Below are 19,496 nucleotides of genomic sequence, written 5' to 3'. Positions count from 1 at the left end.
GGGTGGACCTCCCACCATTTCCCTCCTACACAGCCCAGTCGGGCATGCGCACTACTTGTCCTCCGAGACTGCTCGGCTTTTCCCGCCCTTCACTGGCCTCTGGAGGAGAGTCAGAGTTCACGCCCCTCTCTGGGGATACCTGCTCGAAACCAGAGGATGCGGGGACTAGTAGGTGGCGGACGTCCTTCTGGCCCAGAATCTTAAGGGGCAAAGGACAGACTTTGGGATTGTAAACTCCGCCGGGAGCTGGGAGGCGGGAAGAGGTGTGTGGGCGGGGTCAGGGGTGAAAGGTCATAGGGCTGCGAAGGGGGCGGAGCGAGCCGGAGGCGGATGGCGGCTGCCGCGGCTCTTCATCTTTGGCGGCAGAGCCACTGAAACGGGGACGCGGCTGCGACGCGTCCGGCAGTGGGAGAAGAGCGGCGGCCGCTCCCAACATGCACAGCCTGGCGACGGCTGCGGTGAGTGACTGGGCGTTCCGGCCTGGGCCCAGACCCTCTCTAGCCGCGCGTTTCGGCCTGCTCTCCCAGGTCCCCGTGTGGGGCCCGGACTCCAGCTCCTTGCCCTCAATCTGCGAGGCCCCGGCCCTCTCCTCGTTGCGCCTTGACTGTGGTGGAGCCGGCCCCCACTTTCCTCTCTGTTGGCTCTCGCGGCCTCCTTCGCCGAGTATCGCGTTCTTTTCCGGCCCCGGGGCCTGGTCCCGCGCCGGAGCGCCTCCCTCGCGGCCGGGACCGGCCATTCATTGATTCATTGCGCTGACCGACGGTTTCAGGGTGCCGGTTGCGTGCTGGGCGCCGGCGGGGATGCAGGGGAATTCCTTGGTCAATCTGACACGGCCCTTGCTCTCAGAACTCACTGCCCGGGCACTTCGCAGCGGGAAGGAAATGGCTTCTAACTCACACCACTTACTTTACAGGTGGAAAATAGGAGACCGGGAGAAATGAATAATTATTATGCCCGACTTACGATACTCTGCGTTTAAAACCTTATTCCCACATCTCATTTTACCAGGGCGATCTCTGGACAAGAAAAACGGATGTGTAATACACCTGTCTGAACTAATTTTTTGGCTTTCCATTGCATTTAGATAAAATCCAGATTTCTTGCTGTGGCCTACAAGGCCCTCCCTCTACCATACATACCATACGGTCTTTACCCACATTTACGGTCTAGTCTTAAGTCACTTGCTCCATAAGCTCCAGCCACATTGGCCTCCTGCCCATCCCTTATACCTGTGCTTTTACATTACACTTGCACTTTCCGATCTCTATTCCTAGGACGCTCTTCTTACCACTTACCCCACCCCCTCCAATTGCACACGCACATACACACTCAGCATATGGATGTAACTGCCTCTTCTTCCCTGGGGTCTCTTCCTAAATCTTCCTAGAGTAACCTTCCCTGACCACTCTATTTAAAGAAGTTCTGTAGCCCCCAACTTATCTGTTAATATCTTTCTCAGCGCTGATCTCAATTTTGTCATTTTTGTACTCATTTACTTTCTTGTTGACTTAAGAATAAGGAGGAAGTCCCGGGGGTCCTGTTTACATGGTTACCCCAAGTGCCAGGACAGTTCCTGGCACAAAGTAAGGGCACAAACACTTTGCTAGATGAAAAAGTATGTATGAGGGAGATGACTACTGAGAGCACACACCCATAATGGGAAAACGAGATCGTATGATTGGAGTGCACTCTTCTGAATACTGGTGACATTTATCAGTTACACTAAGATGAAGTGACTGAAGGGGGTAGTGTACTGACATTGCGTTATCAGGCAAGTGACTTAAGTATTAAATAGAGGACCAAAAAAATTGCTTTTGCTTTAAATATAGAAAGTGAAAAGGTATGCTGAATATGACCAGACTATAGAATACATTGTCATTTCCAGGGCCAGTGGCATCTCTGCCCCTGTTGCCATGTTCCTAAGTATTTGTAAGTACTCAGAGTGGATACCTTTCCATCTTTCAGTTAGAGGTGATTACAACTTCGCCAGCTCTTTTGTTTCTTCTCCCAAATTATACATGTAATTTGGGAAGAAACAAGTCAGATGATGAGGTTGCTGAGGGACACCTGGGTGGCTCAGGTGGTGATCTCAGGGTTCTGGAATCCAGTGCTGCATCGGGCTCCCTATTCAGCAAGGAGCCCGCTTCTCCCTCTGCCTGCTGCTCCTCCTGTTTGTGCAGGCGTGTGGGCGCTCCCTCTCTCTGACAAATAAAAATCTTTGGGGGGAAAAAAAAAGATGAGGTTTCTGCTCGTAGGGGAGGGGCAATTTACACAAGGGATTCTTCTAAGCTTGGCTTGTCTAGTTCCTGGACATCTGATTATGTCTTCTCAGGCTTTGATACTAAACTGCTCTTTTCCCTGTGACTGTCTAAACTCTATTTCTATTCACTTCCTTTTCTTTTCACTTGTTCCCTAATGCATCTTTTTCTTTTTTTGATTTATTCATTTGTTTTGAGAGAGTGGCGGGGCCAGGGAAGGGCAGGGCAGAGAGAGAGAGAGAGAGAGAGTGTCTCAAGCAGACTCCCTGCTGAGTGTGGTGCTCCACCCAGGGCTCAGTCCCACAACCCTGAGATCATGACCTGAAATCAAGAAATTGGATGTTTAACGGACTAAACCACGCTGGTGCCCCAACCTAATGCATCTTTTGAACAGCCATTAGAGCTGTGGTTCTTTACTTGTGATAAATATGCAATACTTGTTTCTTCAATTACATTTACAGTGCTTTACATTGATTTAAAATTTAAGCTTTTAGATAGATTTTCATCTGTTAATGCTATTGGGCTTCCGCAGAAGCTCTGAGAAGTTCCTTTGTGCCACTCATTCACTAGACTATTTGTTCACTGAGGAAATGGAAGCATAGAAAAGTTGAGCCACCTTTTTCCCAATCATTCATGCATTCTTATAAACTGCCTGTATTACTCTGATCTACATAAAGGACAGTAGTGGTATATATTACTGGAAACTGAGAAGAGTTAATGATAACATGCAACAGTTCCTACAATAAGTTACTTGAGAAGATTTTCTTTGTTTAATGATGACAAGTTTTATACTTGTGTATACCTTTATTTTTCTCTTTTTTAAAATAACAGGTAAGGGATGCCTGTGTGGCTCAGTCAGTTAAGTGTCTGCCTTTGGCTCAGGTCATGATCCCAACGTCCCGGGATCAAGTCTCACACCAGGCTCCCTGCTTAGCGGGGAGCCTGCTTCTCTCTCTACCTGCTGCTCTCTCAATCTCTCTGACAAATAAAAAAATAAGTTTTAAAAAATAAAATAACAAGTAAATCATCACTTCACCTAGGGAGATGGTACTATCAAAGGGGAATGTGAGGGGCGCCTGGGTGGCTCAGTGGTTTGGGCTGCTGCCTTCAGCTCGGGTCATGATCTCAGGGTCCTGGGATCGAGCCCCGCATCAGGCTCTCTGCTCCGCGGGAAGCCTGCTTCCCTCTCTCTCTCTCTCTCTGCCTGCCTCTCTGCCTACTTGTGATCTCTGTCTGTCAAATAAATAAATAAAATCTTAAAAAAGGGGGGGGGGAATGTGATCACATGAACATAGGATTTTATTCACTAGAGGGAAGAATTGAGAATTTGGCAAGTATTTTAAATTTTGACCCTTGAATAGTATTTTATTAGGCTAGAAATACACAATGTGTGTTTGTCATACTTTATATACATTTTAATGTTGCCATTATTGCCACCACACAATATAATTTCTCACATCGGTGAAATAGGGACAGAAATACTATGCAGAATTATCCTAAAGATGAAATAAGAATATCAAAGTACTTGGTGGTTGGCTGGATATAGTCCTTGTTTATATGACTTGCTCCCATACTTGAGCCTTGGGGCTAGAAATCCTGCCTCAACAAAGTAACAAATCACTTTGTTGTGGACCTTGAAGGTTGTTTCAGAGTAGTAGAACTACAAATCTTCCTATACTATGTGGGTCTTTAATGAATGTTGCTAGGTGGCTAAAATAGTCAAAGGTAAGCCTTTAAGAGATTCACTGGCTATGCATTTTTTTTTTTAAATTTCCCCACTAGGAGACCCTGGGTGGTTCAGTCGGTTAAGTGTCTGCCTTTGGCTCAGGTCGTGATCCCAGTGTCCTGGGATCGAGTCCCGTGTGAGGCTCCCTGCTCCTTGGGGAGCCTGCCTCTTCCTCTCCCTCTTCCTGCCACTCCTCCTGCTTGTTCGTGTGTGCTCGCACTCACTCTCACTCGCTCGCTTGCTCTCTGTCAAATAAATAATTTTCCCGCTAATTGGCACTGGCAGTTTTAACATCCTTATATACATGTTTTCCCTTCATTTTCCACCTAACCAGTAGCATCATCAGTACATCTTTTTGTGGGAGCTGTGCCAGACTCCCAGATGCTCTCCTCTTTGGCAAGTAAAAAGAATATTGTGCACTCTGAGGGATCTGATTGATTGATTGATTGATTGATTTTTTCACTCTGAGGGATCTGATTTATTTATTTATTTATTTTTAAGATTTTATTTATGTGAGAGAAAACAAGCAGGGCGAGGTGCAGAGGAGGTGGGGAGAAGCAGACTACCCATTGAGCAGGGGACCTGACGTGGGGCAGAATCCCAGGACCCCAAGACCATGACCTGAGCCGAAGGCAGACACTGAGCCAACTGAGCCACCCAGGTGCCCTGTGAGGGATCTGATTTAAACACTGTCTCCTCCCGTGTCTTCTGTTGAAGCTTCAAGCAAATTGCCTAACCTTTTTGGTTGTTCATTTCCATTTCTGTAAATTTTTAAAAATTTATTTATTTGAGAGAGAATGAGAGAGAGCATGAGAGGAGGAGAGAAGTCAGTGGGAGAAGCAGACTTCCTCCTGAGCCGGGAGCCTGATGTGGGGCTTGATCCCGGCAGGATCATGACCTAAGCCAAAGTTGCTTGACCAACTGAGTCACCCAGGAACCCCAGCATTTCCATTTTTAAAAAGATATTTTGAGGGGCGCCTGGGTGGCTCAGTGGGTTAAAGCCTCTGCCTTTGGCTCAGGTCATGATCCCAGGGTCCTGGGATCAAGTCCCGCATCCGGCTCTCTGCTCCGCGGGGAGCCTGCTTCCTCTTCTCTCTCTGCCTGTCAAATAAATAAATAAAATCTTTTTTTAAAAAAAAGATATTTTGAAGAATATTCTGGCCCTTACAAAGATATGAGGATGATGAAGCTAATATAATATTTCCCTTTGGCATTATTTAGAAAGTGTGTTTTCTTGGATTATCATCATTATGTAGACACCAAAGCTACATGTTGAGTCATTTCCAGACTTAGGAAAATAATTTCTCATTCAGTCTTCTGCCATTCCTTTTTTTTTTTTTTTTAAGATTTTATTTATTTTTTTGACAAAGATCACAAGTAGGCAGAGAGAGAAAGGGGAGGAAGCAGGCTCCCTGCTGAGCAGAGAGCCCGATGCAGGGTTCGATCCTAAGACCCTGAGACCATGACCTGAGCTGAAGGCAGAGGCCTCAACCCACTAAGCCACCCAGGCGCCCCTGCCATTCCTTCTTTATTCACTGTCACATATTTATTGGTAGGAAAACCAACAGGTATTTTGGCCCTTGAATATAAAGTTGTATTGAAAGATTTAGTTATTTTCTGTTTAAAAAAGCCATCAACATTATTGTTTAAATTTACTTGATCCATTAAACAGAAAAGAGGAGAGTGAGTCCCTCCTAAATTTTGATAATATTAATTAAATATTAGTAAATCATAAGTTAAAAGAATTTTAGCAATTGGCTTAGGAATCTTTAGAAGTGATCTTTAAATAGAGAATGGGAGGAAGAGGAAACCTGCCATGGTTTACTCATAGTTTCATCAGTTTTAAAATGAGGATAACAACCAGGTGGTTCTGATCATTAGATGAAACCATGTTTTAAGGGGCGCCTGGGTGGCTCAGTCGGTTAAGCGTCTGCCTTCAGCTCAAGTCATGATCCCAGGGTCCCGGGATCGAGGCCCGCATCGGCCTCCCTGCTCGGCAGGAAGCCTGCTCCTCCCTCTGCCTGTGCTCGCTCACTCTCTCACTCTTGCTCTCTCTCTGACAAATAAATAAAATCTTAAAAAAAAAAAAAAAAAGTGTACCTGGGTGCCTGGGTGGCTCAGTCAGTTAAGTGTCTGACTCTTGGTTTTGGCTCAGGTCATGATAGGGTTGTGAGATCAAGCCCTGCATTGGGTATGTGAATTGTCACCCTCAGGGTGCCTGGGTGACTCCGTTGGTTAAGCATATGTCTTTGGCTCAGGTCGTGATCCCAAGGTCCTGGGATCAAGCCCTTTGTGGGGCTCCTGGCTCAGCGGGGAGCCTGCCTCTCCCTTTCCCCCCTGCTCATGCTCGCGTGCGCGCGCGCTCTCTCTCTCTAATAAATAAATAAATCTTTAAAAATAAACACATCTTTCTCTGCCCTGCTTGCGTACACATGCTTTCTCTTTCTCTCTCTCTCTCTCAAAAATACATACCTGTGTAAATTGTACAGTATAAGTTGTTCCGTCTCTCATTCACCTCACTCCCTCTTTCACTTCTCACACCCTTTTAGGAAGACCTCGATTTCTAGACTCTCATATTTTTGTGAAAGGTGTGCCTAAATGGTCCTTGGGATTTAGAAGGAGAGTAAGATACATTTGGGAGTTTTATTACCATGAAGATCTAGTGAGATGCTGGAGTTATGCTTTGGAATTTTATTTAAGGATAATGTCCAAAGTATTTCATCAGTTGTTAATATTAGTACAGGTGACCCTTGAACAAGGTGGGGATTAGGAGTGCTGACCCCAATCCTCACACACAGTCAAAAATCTGAACATGCAACTTTTTTTTTTTTAAGATTTTATTTATTTATTTGACAGAGATCACAGGTAGGAAGAGAGGCAGGCAGAGAAAGGGGGGGAAGCAGGCTCCACGCTGAGCAGAGAGCCTGATTCGGGACTCGATCGCAGGACCCCGAGATCATGACCCGAGCTGAAGGAAGCAGCTCAACCCACTGAGCCACCCAGGCACTGTGAACATGCAACATTTGACTGCCCCAAAACTTACCTACTATTCGCCTACTAGTAACTACTAACTTTATCGATAACAGTTGATTAACACCTATTTTGTAGGTTATAAATATTACATACCATATTCTTATTAAAGTAGAAGAAAATGTTAAAGCAAATCGTGAGGAAGAGAAAATATACTTAGAGTACTGTATCGAAGAAATCTGCGTATGAGTGGACATGTGCAGTTCAAACCCATGTTCAAGAGTCATCTGTACTTATCAATACGTAACTGAAAATGTAAATATATTTTCCTTTTTTTAATTTTCCAAAATAACTAAACTTCTGCATGTATTATAAAATTACCTGTTGATGTATGTGGGGGAGATGTGCGTGTGTTAGTGTGCATTAGTGGCTATCACTAGCTAGATTATTCCCATGTGAACCATGATTTGACATAGGGAATTATGTCAAATGGTCTCACTGACTTTCTTATTAGAATGATGATCATCGGGTCGCCTGGGTGGCTCAGTGGGTTAAGCCGCTGCCTTCGGCTCGGGTCATGATCTCAGGGTCCTGGGATCGAGTCCCGCATCGGGCTCTCTGTGCAGCAGGGAGCCTGCTTCCCTCTCTCTCTCTCTGCCTGCCTCTCCAACTACTTGTGATTTCTCTCTGTCAAATAAATAAATAAAATCTTTAAAAAAAAAAAAAAAAATCCTTTAAAAAAAAAAAAAAAAAAAAAAGAATGATGATCATCAAGTATCTTGTAATCTCAATTAAGTTGAGAATTTCTCTTCACCTCAATGGTATCATTTATGGTGCTGATTGTTTTTCAGATTCTGATGAACTCATAGCAGTGACATTTCAGTTTTTGTCTGAGATGTTTACATATTCCCTGTCTCTTGTCTAGGTCACAGGAAATGTTTGTTTGTTTGTTTATTTGTTTGTTTTTTGAAAGTCATCTTTAGATCAGACCTAATCTTTCAGGCAGGTGAAAAGCAACCTTAGCAAAGCAGTTAAGAGAACAGACTCTGTTGCCAGGCTGCCTGGGTTCAAATTTTGACTTTGGCACTTAAGTGTTAAATAAGTTCTCTGTTCCTCTATAAAGTGAGGGAGATGACAAGTATTTATTTGGGATGGTGCCTGACAGAGTAAACACTACATGTTAGCTTCCATTTTTATTTTCAGAAAAAAATTGTATTTATCCCATAACAAATTGGTATTTGGTGGGTTTGAACTAAGTCCTGCTATTAAGTTGGGAGCAAAATTCACCAGGGATAATGTAAAGGAGGGTTCTTATCCCAAGGATTTCCTGGCGTCAGACTGCCCTTACTGCTTTCCCATTGCTAGAATGGCTACAGAGCCCCTAGCTCTCTTGGAACCAAAGCCCCATGGAAGCTGCAGTTCCCGTAAGTAGTCTCAAAAGTTTGAGTATTTAAAAAAAAAAAAAAAAAGTTGGAGTGTTGCTGGCAGCAGGTGGCCATGACCTTAGTTACCCAAGTTGTCACCAGGCATTGGCCCTTTAGGGTGTTCACATCACTCCAGGGGCACCATCCCTTTGCTGGAGACAGGTGGGCTTTGGGAATGGAGTGTGTAGGGGCGGGGCCTGGTGTCCAGAAGCGATGATATGCTGGAGTGGGGGCTATAGGTCCATCCTGCTGTTCACCTGGGACTCCCCAGGGCAGCATGAGGATAGGAATTCTAGATACGAGTTGCAGGCTGGCTCTAGTGGGGGCAGTAGAGCTTACTGCTGGTGGTGTCCGGGCGACAGGACTTTAGGGAGAGTTGAATGAGTCATGACTAATCAAGACAGATGCTGTATTGCTGGAGGAGTGTCTGAAGCCCCTTTAGTTACTGGATTATGGGTTGTCCAAGGGACTGGGCAGGAAACCCAAAGCTAAAATTTTAGCCCTTGTTTCCACTGAGCTTTTAAAATGATGTAATACTTTAAATAAACATACCCTGTCTTCTGGTAGGAATTACATTCCCCAAAATAATTTTAAGTTGAGGGCCTATGTAGAGCAGTCTGGAAAGTGCACGTGGTGGGTCAGTCCTGCTTTTGCTGTTGGGTGGTGGAAGGACTGCCCTATTCATATTGTTGCTGTGGGAGCCTGTGTTTCCTTGAGGAGCATCACTGGAGGAAGCTACAAAGCACCTTCTGACAGATTACTCTAAGGCACTTAAGGAAGACTTGAGCTGCATGGTATTTCAGTCCATTTAGCAAAACGCCTTGTGGTTCATTCTGTCAAGCAAGTGAAATGATAAACATTAAGCTAAAAGCTTATCATCAAGCTTCCATTTAGAGAAGGCTGCTGTTCAGCTTGGGTAGAGTGATTGTGAGTACACCTGATAGTCTGTCTTAACTTTTGTTCTTCAACAAAGACAGTTGTCCTCTCAGTTCCTTATCTTTCCATATGGATGATGGTAAGGTCGTCATTCTGTCACACTAAGGTGTAGTGGGAACATGTAAATGCCATAGGAAGCTGTGTGATGCAGTTCAAGAAGGCACTGGAATATGCAACTGCATACTTGGTGAATTGAGGAGGTTAATTCCTCTGAGTGTTAGCTATCTCATCTACAAGTGTAGTTGCCTTTTTTCTACCAATTCACCCTGTCTACCTATCTATTCCCCTTGGTTGGTGGAATTAAGTGAGAAAATATTGGGCATAGAGCTAGAAATCATGAATTTGTTAGGACATTAGAACTAGAAATAGCAATGGTAATCATTTTTCTAGTCTATTATCTTATTTTCCAGAAGAGTAATTAAGGAACTTAACCAAGGTCACAAGGTTGTTTGACAAGTATGAAGAATTACAGAAATGCTCAGGTTTTTTTTGGAATGGTGTGATGCTTTAGTACAATAATGAAAGAATGTTCTCTCTGTGGCCCCTACATGCGTAAGTAATGAGTGATTCTCAAAGGGACTGTTAGAGTATGTATAAGAATCATTAGAAGGGGAGCATTTCCAAATTACATAGGTTTTTCTGCTCCATGGAGGAGGATGCTGGAATTACTGCGGAAGGACCAGCAATGGGTGGAGAGGGTATAAATTGTCTTCTTTCAGGAACTATTATATAGGTATATGTTTTTAAAAAGTTTAAGCTATGCAGTAGATTTTATTGTATACAACAAAAAGTAAATTAGGGCACCTGGGTGGCTTAGTTGGTTGAGCCTCCAACTCTTGGTTTTTGCTCAGGTCATGACCACAGTGTCTTGAGATTGAGCTCCGCATTAGGGTCTTCCTCCAGAGTCAGCTTGGATTCTTCCCCTCTCCCTCCCGCTCTGTTCCCTCCACCCCCCACCCCATGCGCTCTCACTCTCAAATAAATAAATTTTAAAAAAATTAAGTAAATCTCTCATACAGGTTCCTACCTCAGCAGTAATTACAGTTTTTTGTTGTAGTTGTTACTGTTATGTGTCATACTAGAAACATTGTATATGAATATATAAGAATACAGTTGTGTATATTAATGGATTATATATAAGTTCTGTACCTTTTGTCTTTTTTTCTATTTTGTATCAGCACATATAGCGCTATCTTTTAAAAAGGGCTACATAGGGCGCCTGGGTGGCTCAGTGGGTTAAGCCGCTGCCTTCGGCTCAGGTCATGATCTCAGAGTCCTGGGATCGAGTCCCGCATCGGGCTCTCTGCTCAGCGGGGAGCCTGCTTCCCTCTCTCTCTCTGTCTGCCTCTCCATCTACTTGTGATTTCTCTCTGTCAAATAAATAAATAAAAAATCTTTAAAAAAAAAAAAAAAAAAAAAAAAAAAAGGGCTACATAGTATTACAAATATAGATGTACCCATACATATTTAAATTTTCCTTTGATAGAAATTTACTATTTCAAGTTTTTGCTTTTAAAACAATGCAGCTGGGACGCCTGGGTGGCTCAGTCGATTAAGCCACTGCCTTCGGCTCAGGTCATGATCCCAAGGTCCTAGGATCAGAGTCCCACATCAGGCTCCTTGCTCAGCAGGGAGTCTGCTTCTCTCTCTGACTCTGCCTGCTTGTGCTCTGTCTCTCTTTCTCTGAGAAATAAATAAATAAGTAAAATCTTAAAACAAAACAAAACAATGCAACAGTAAACGTCCTGGTGTATCTTCAGTACAGCCCAAGTATACTTGGTTGAATTCCTGAACATGGAATTACTAAAGGATGTATGCATTTTAGATTTTACTTTTTAAAGATTTTATTTATTTATTTGACAGAGCAAGAGCACAAGCAGGATGAGTGGTAGGCAGCAGGAAAGGAAAGGGAGAAGCAGGCTCCCCGCAGAGCAAAGGGAGCCCGATGTAGAACTCGATCCCAGGACCCCGGGATCATGACTGGAGCCGAAGGCAGTTGCATAACCAACTGAGCCACAGGCACCCTGCATTTTCGATTTTGATAGATTGGCTTAAGTGTATATATTTAGAAAAGCTCTCCTGGTATTTAGAAAAAAATATATTCCTTCTAAAGCAGAGTAAGACTTGGTTTGATTCTAATGAAATTCACATGTTCACTTTCTTGTTTTCACTTAAAGCCTGTGCCTACTGCACTGGCTCAGGTAGATAGAGAAAAAATCTATCAGTGGATCAATGAGCTGTCCAGTCCTGAGACGAGGGAAAACGCTTTGCTGGAGCTGAGTAAGAAGCGAGAATCTGTTCCTGATCTTGCACCCATGCTGTGGCATTCTTTTGGTACTATTGCAGCACTTTTACAGGTGGGTATATATCTCGGAGTTGCAGGTCAGTCCTGTTCCCCACACTGTCTCTCTGCCTTGGCTCAAATGATTTTGAAATCTTAAGTAGAATGATTTTTTAAATGTCAGCATTTTAAGAATCTGTTTTAGAAAAGTAAGGTGCTTGTTGCAGTGCAGGTTAATAGATCTCACCCAAAAGATATATTTAATCTGAGATTAAAAATCTGTATTTTTAACAAGCAGCTGCCCCATTCTTAAGTCATTCTGATGCAGGCAGTCTGAGAACCACACTTTGAGAAACACAGCTTTAGGACTACTACAAGACATTTCTAGATTTCTAGGTGACATAGGAGAAAAAGTGGAAGGCAGAGTATAAGAACTGCAGAGTATATTCTGGTAAACAGAAATGTTAAGATATAACATAGGATTAGAGGATTAGAGGTAGGTATGCTTGTACATTAAAGAATAAATCCCTGAAATGTGGTTCTGACTGTAATGGTCATTGGTAAGAAATAAGTTGATACAGCATAATCCTAAAATATCAAGATAATAGCATAATCATCCTTTAAAGTATTGTCTAAAATTCCCAATAATTTTTCAAATCTGTTACGTAAATTTGCATTCAGTTTTACTTCATGTAGCCAAGAAATTAATCTTTTTAAAATTTATTTTTTATTTTCATTTTTTAAAGATTTTATTTATTTATTTGAGAGACAGTCTAAGAAAGAACATGAGAGGGCAGAGGGTCAGAGGGAGAAGCAGACTCCCCGCTGAGCAGGGAGCCCAATGTAGGACTCAATACCAGGACTCTGGGATCATGACCTGAGCCGAAGGCAGTCACTTAACCCAACTAAGCCACCCAGGCGCCTGAAACTAATCTCTTTTTAACTATAGTTAGCATATGATGTTCTATTAGTTTCAGGTGTTCAACATAATGATTCAACAGTTGAATAATTCTGTACTCACTGCTTATCACAATAGGTATATTCTTAATCCCCCAAACTAATCTTTTTTATAGGAACATTTTCAATAACAGTTTTACAGTTAAAGTAAAAGGAATTGTATACAGCAAATCATCCCTTTTGGATAGAGATTATACATATTCACTGCTGTTTGTATCTATCCCCCTGCATATATTCCTGTTCTTATCTCTCCCTTTTTGTAGTTGCTACCTGACCAAACTCAGATTGCTTTCTAAGTACTGTGGCTGATTTACTGACACTTACTATCATGGTAACTTAAAACAGGGTGTTAACAAAAAGAAGGGATTAGAGGAAATATAGGTGACCACAGTTTCCTCCAGAGGAATCTTCTAGAGACCTATGTAGAAATGTCACATAGTCTCAGGTGTATTTGTGATGAGAAGATAGGAGCATTATTTATTTTTGCTTGGACTTTGATGATTCAGCTACAGGATATAAGGGTGGGGGTTTGTAGGGTTTTGCTTTAATACCATCAAAATTAATTGTGAAATAGTTATTCTTTATTCATCTGGTGCTGTTTTCCATTTTTTAGGAAATTGTAAATATTTATCCATCTATCAACCCACCCACCTTGACAGCACACCAGTCTAATAGAGTTTGCAATGCTCTGGCATTACTACAATGTGTGGCGTCACACCCAGAAACCAGGTGAGTGCTTGGATGAGTCTGGCAATGGAGGTTTGTATCAAATATGGTCTTTTTCTGATTGATGAGCGGAAGGACATGCAATAGGAGTAGAAAGCATGTGCATAGATGTGGATCTTCAGGATTCTCGTGTTTTTTTAGAGAATTTCTTTTCTCTAATTCGCCAAGTTTTCATGTAGTAACAGTATAGTATTGTTTGATAGTTCTAAGTTTTTTTTTATTATGGTAAAATATATATGACATAAACTTACCATTTCAGCCATCTTTAAGCGTAGAGTTCAGTGGTATTAAATATATTTATAATGGGCAGCTATCCCCACCATACATCTCCATAACTCTTTTCATAGTGTAAAACTAAAACGGTACCCATTAAACTGCAATTGCCCATTACTGTAACCCCTTGTAACCGTCGTTCTACTTTGTGTTTCTTTGATTTTGACTACTCTACTACCTTAGTTAAATGGAATCGTTCAGTATTTGTCTTTTTGTGCTTGGCTTATCTCAACATCCATATTGTAGCAGATGTCAGAATTTCCTTCCTTGTTAAGTCTGAATAAAAATCCATTGTCTCATTTACTTTTTACCCATCCATTCATAGCAATGATCTATTAAGGAGTGTTCACGGGGTCTGTGGCTGGCTCAGTAGAGCGTGTGATTCTTGATCTCAGCGTCATGAGTTCGAGCCCCACATTGGGGATAGAGTTTACTATTAAAAAAATTAAAGTAAGAGTGATATTCATATCTCAAGAAAGATCAGGCATGTAGATATTTCCTCCTCCTGAATTCATGGTAGGCATCCCTATGTAAGGCACAGTGCATGGAATTTACTACCAGTTTAGTAAATATTTGACCCCAGTATTTTTTTCCCAATGAACCTAGTTTGGCTTCGTAATCTTTCTTAACACAAGATCCTCGGCAATCTGGTAACAGGTCAGAATTGGCATGCCAGTTGGCATGCTACATCTGATAAGAAAAGGGAAATCCTGTTCAGTAATCCTGTTTTGTGACCTTTATGGTTCTAAGGCATTTAACAATCATCTTATTATAGTCTTTTGTCTCTTTATCAATTATAAAATCTGAGTGCTAAGTTGGCACTGACATTGCAGAATTTCAGAGAAGTTACTGTGAAAATTATTCTTAAGCACTTAAGGAAAATGCAAGAGTACTTTGAGTGTTAAAAATTTAAAGAGTTTGTTCTCCCACAAGATTAGTTATCTATAAATAATACAAAGTAATAGATTGGTTCTATATTAGTTGCCTGAAATACTAGCTTCAGATTACAATGTTTTTAGAGGGGTACCTGTGTGGCTCAGTTGATTAGGCCTCTAATTCTTGGTTTCAGCTCAGGTCTTGATCTCAGGGTCATGAGATCGAGCCCCAAGTTGGGTTCCACACTCAGCATGGAATCTGCTTGGAATTCTTTCCCTTCCCTCTCCCTCCCCTTCTGTTCCTCGCGCCCCCTTGCATGTGTGCTTTCTCTAAAATAAGTAAATCTTCAAAATGTTTTTAGAATACTTAGTATATCAGAACTACTCTTAACAAAAAAAGAACAGTGTGCATTGAAACAGCAGATAAATCTCATAATGGCTGCTTTGTTTCTTCATTTTGGTTTATAATGTTTTGTCTGACTTTACCTGTGAATATTATTAATCAGTCATAAATTAGGTGAGGGAAGGCACCTAGGAGATTCTCCTGGGCAGTTAATAGCATTTTTATAACCTATTTTTAAAAATCCACAGTTAGATATTTTATCAGTTTTTTAGGAACTTGGTACTAATTACAGGGAAAATTTTGTATTCTCTTAACCATAAACCTAGAGTAGATTTTTTAAATTGTGACATTGCCATTTTGAGCTAGATTTTGTGGTGAGAGGAGGGGGATGAAAGGGGGCTCCCCTGTGCACTGTTGGATGTTTAGCAGCATTCCTGGCCTCTGCTCACTGGATGCCAGTAGCACCCCATTGGTTGTGACAACCAAAAATATCTCCAGACATTGCCACATGTACCCTGATGAGCAGTCTCCCCAGCTAACAACTGCTGGTCTAACTAATGACCAACAGCTCTTCTAGAGATTCCTTGGTTAGTTGACATTACAGGCCCTAACAAAATAAACTGTCTGGAAATTGAATGTTCAGAATCCTTAGACATGAACTCTGAGCTCTGACTGGGATTATGTTTTTCTTCCAGGTCAGCATTTCTTGCAGCACACATCCCACTTTTTTTGTACCCCTTTTTGCACACTGTCAGCAAAACACGGCCCTTTGAGTATCTTCGGCTAACCAGTCTTGGAGTTATTGGTAAGTTATTGGGGTGGTTTTGCAAGTCTGAAATCTTTGGTGTTTTGGTTTTTATACCTTTTGTTCCCCAATTGTTCATTTTTGTCTTCAAGGTTGAGTCTATTTTCACTAATGAGGGCATAATAATAAATAGTAATAAATAATAAATATTTATTAAGTAAATAAGTAATACAGTGGTTCTTACTAAGTACCATTCTGAATGTTGTTAATAAGGGTGTGAAGACCCAGCATTTGGGATTAAATTCAGCATATGTGTAGAAACAATTACCAGAATCATAGGGAGAATAAAGAACAAGCTAAAGGCAACAGAGTATTATTGCAGAAATAAGAATTCGAGTTGGTTTTTTTTGGAGGGGGATGCCTGGGTAGCTCAGTCTGTTAAGTGTGCAGCTCTTGATTTCAGCTCAGGTCATCATCTCAGGGCTGTGAGACTGAGCCTCTATTGGGCTCTGTTCTGAGTGTGGTGCTTGCTTGGGTTTCTCTCTTTGCCTCTCCCTCTGCCCCTCTGACTTGAGCCCGTGCACATTTTTTTTTTTTTTTTTTTTTTTCAAAAAAAAAAAAAAAAAAGAATTTGCATTGGTTGCTTTGTTTCTTTCTAACTTTGAAGGTTTTGTCCTATAACTACAGATGTTCATCCTCTATTTCACCTTTTTGAATTTTTGCATGCCAAAGGTAATGTTTCCATGTATATTTAGTATAGGAGATGTGTCTAAAGTACATTTTACTCAACAAAATAATATATTAGCTGTTTCAGATCTCAGACTCCCAGATAATAAAGAACGGTCTTTGGATTTATGAAAAATAAATACATTCAAGAAGTGTTTCTTTTTAAATTCCCTTCAGTGTTATTTTCTCGTAGTTTTTGCTCACATGCTGGCCAAAGAGTAAGAACATCAATTGTATAAACTTTGGTTATTGTGTTTATGTTCAACCTGTGTTCATATCCCTATAATTATAAACCATAGGTCAGGAAGTATACTGTAAGAGTTTAATACTTCTATTGCTTCTCAACCTTTTGGTTAAGATCAAGTGTAGTGTCTGTTCTTACCAGTTGAAAAGTTTAGTATTTCTGAGACATATTTCTCAGAAATATTTTATTGTACATTTAAGGAGTAGCTGCTATCTCATGTACTCCACATGAATGTTACTGGTTTTTACATCCTCTCCAAAGTAGTACTCTTAGTTAGAAACATTTTTCCCCAATGTATTTTATAATTTTAAGCTACAAAAATTTCTCATGTAGGATTTAAAACATGAACAAGCCAAAAGAAGACAGTTCTATCATTAATTCCGATTTAAATTGTCCTACTTCTGCTGGGTTTTTTTACCACAACAGTCAGATGATGCATTAGCTGATGTTAGAATAGGTTAACTGTAGGGGGATAAAAAAGATATTTGTATATATTAGAGAATGATGACTGCATTAACATCCATCACCACACATGGGCTGGCTCAGTTGTTGGAGCATGGGACTCCTGATCTCGGGGCTGAGTTCACGTCCCACCTTGGGCGTAGAGATACTTAAAATCTTTAAAAAATCCAGCACCACACATAGTTACAAATTTTTTTTTCTTGTGATGAGAACCTTTAATATTTATCACCTTAACAACTTTCAGATATGCAATACAATATTGTTACTATAGTCACTGTACATTACATGTGCAGGGCTTCTTTATAACTGAAGGTTTTATACTTTTTGACCACCCTTACCCATTCATTCATCCCCAGTTTTTTACTGAAAAAAATTCAGTGGAATTAATAAACCTCTAACCAGATAGGACTGGGAGAAAAAAAGAAAACACAAATTACAGGTTCCAGGAATGAAAGGGTATATGTTATAACAGACTGTATAGACGTTAGAAGAATAATGAGTACTGCTAATAACTCTAAGCCCATAAATTTGACAACTTAGGTGAAATGGACAAATTTTATGAAAGATTCAGTCTGCTGGACTATACTCAAAGCGAAAAAAGATAATCTGAATAGCTTTACATCTATTAATTTGTTTTTGTAGTTTAAAAACCTTCCATCATAGAAAACTCCGGGCCCAAGTGATTTCACTGATGAAGTCTAACAAAAATTTAAAGCGGAAATAATACCAGTTCCACAGAACTTTTCCAGAACATAGAGACTTCTAAATTCTTGGTGAGGCCAGCAGTAATTATTCTGAAATAAAACCAAAAAAGACATTATAAGAAAACTATAGGCCTCTATCCCTCAAAAACATAGATACAGAAATTCTCAACAAAATGTTAACAAATCAAGTCCAACAATATGTGAAAAGGATCATCATGATGAAGTGGGTTTATCCCACGAACAAATGATGGTTTAACTTTCAAAAGTCAGTCAATACAGGGGTGTCTGGTTGACTCCGTTGCTAAAGTATGCAACTCGATCTCAGGGTTGTGAATTCAAGACCTACAGTGAATATAGAGATTACTTAAGGGCACCTGGGTGGCTCAGTGGGTTGAGCCGCTGCCTTCGGCTCAGGTCATGATCTCAGGGTCCTGGGATCGAGTCCCGCATCGGGCTCTCTGCTCAGCAGGGAGCCTGCTTCCTCCTCTCTCTCTGCCTGCCTCTCTGCCTGCTTGCGATCTCTCTCTGTCAAATAAATAAATAAAATCTTTAAAAAAAAAAAAAAAAAAAAAAGAGATTACTTAAAAATAAAATTTAAAAAAAAATCAGTCAATATAGTTGGCCATATAAACAGACTAAAGAAGAAACAATGTATAACCATTTCTTTAGTTTAAAAAATAAAAAGCCTTTGATAGTACTCAGCATCCATTTATGATAAATATTCCAGCAAAGTAGAAATAGAGGGAACTTTCTCAACCCAAATAAGTTTTAAAAAATAAATCCTACAGTTAAGATCACAGTTAATTTGAAAAACCAAGCTTTGCCCCCCAAAATTGAGAACAAGGCAAAGATATTTATTCTCACCACTCCCATTCAGTATCATCCTGGAAATCCTACCTGTTGCAGTAAGGCAAGAGAAAAAAATTAAAGGCATACAAATTAGAAAAAAATTAGATAGTCTATTCATTTTTATGTGCTAGCTAAAACAGTCAGAAATTGAAAATTTAAAAACCTACTATTTGTAATGGCACCAAAACATGATGTAAGTCTTACAAAAGATGTGCAAGATCTATAGCTAGAAAACTACAAGGCAATGATGAAAGAAGTCAAAGAAAACCTAAATAAATGCAGAGATATACCGTGTTCATTGATTGGTATATCAGTGATTCAGTATTGTTGAGATGTCAGTTCTCCCCAAACTGGTTGTATAGGTTTAGGGCAATTCCAACAAAATCTCAGAGCTTTTTTTTTTTTTTCTTCATGGAAACTGACAGGCTCTTTATGAAATTTATGTGGAGAGGCAAATGAACTAGAATATCCAGGGTTTCTTTTGTTTTGTTTTAAAGATTTATTCATTTATTTTAGAGAGAGTATGTGTGAGCCCTGGGAGGGGCAGAGGAAGAGGGGAAGCAGAGCCCAACATGGGGCTCAATCCCAGGACCCTGAGATTGTGACCTGAGCTAAAACCAAGAGTCGGTCTTTCAACAAACTGAGCCACCCTGATGCCCCTAGAATACCAGTTTTTAAAAGGAAGGACAAAGGGACGCCTAGGTGGCTCAGTTGGTTGGACAACTGCCTTCGGCTCAGGTCATGATCCCAGAGTCCCGGGATCGAGTCCCGCATCGGGCTCCCAGCTCCACGGGGAATCTGCTTCTCTCTCTGACCTTCTCCTCACTCATGCTCTCACTCATGCTCTCTCTCACTGCCTCTCTAAAATAAATAAAAATAAAATCTTTAAAAAAAAAAAAGAAGAAGAAGAAGAAGAAGGACAAAGCTGGAAGATGAATACTACCTAATTTCAAGACCTAGTAGAAAACCAGTTGTCAAGACAGCATAGTATTAGAGA

General features: G+C 40.9%; 1 protein-coding gene and 1 pseudogene across 1 annotated transcript in view; both read left to right on the top strand.

Moving 5' to 3' along the window:
* The first annotated feature begins 48 nt into the window (after positions 1-48).
* The window catches only part of CNOT9 (CCR4-NOT transcription complex subunit 9), a 31,409-nt gene continuing 11,961 nt past the window's right edge, over positions 49-19,496 (top strand). Inside the window, exons 1-4 of the mRNA XM_059168053.1 lie at positions 49-458; positions 11,492-11,671; positions 13,166-13,281; positions 15,465-15,574. Coding sequence (XP_059024036.1) covers positions 435-458; positions 11,492-11,671; positions 13,166-13,281; positions 15,465-15,574 — 430 coding nt within the window. The 5' untranslated portion in view covers positions 49-434. The remainder of the gene's footprint in view (positions 459-11,491; positions 11,672-13,165; positions 13,282-15,464; positions 15,575-19,496) is intronic.
* Positions 16,574-16,702, top strand: LOC131828236 (U2 spliceosomal RNA; annotated as a pseudogene).

The sequence above is a fragment of the Mustela lutreola genome, chromosome 3, assembly GCF_030435805.1.
Source record: "Mustela lutreola isolate mMusLut2 chromosome 3, mMusLut2.pri, whole genome shotgun sequence".
Taxonomy (NCBI): domain Eukaryota; kingdom Metazoa; phylum Chordata; class Mammalia; order Carnivora; family Mustelidae; genus Mustela; species Mustela lutreola.
This window is presented reverse-complemented; position numbering and strand designations above follow the sequence as displayed.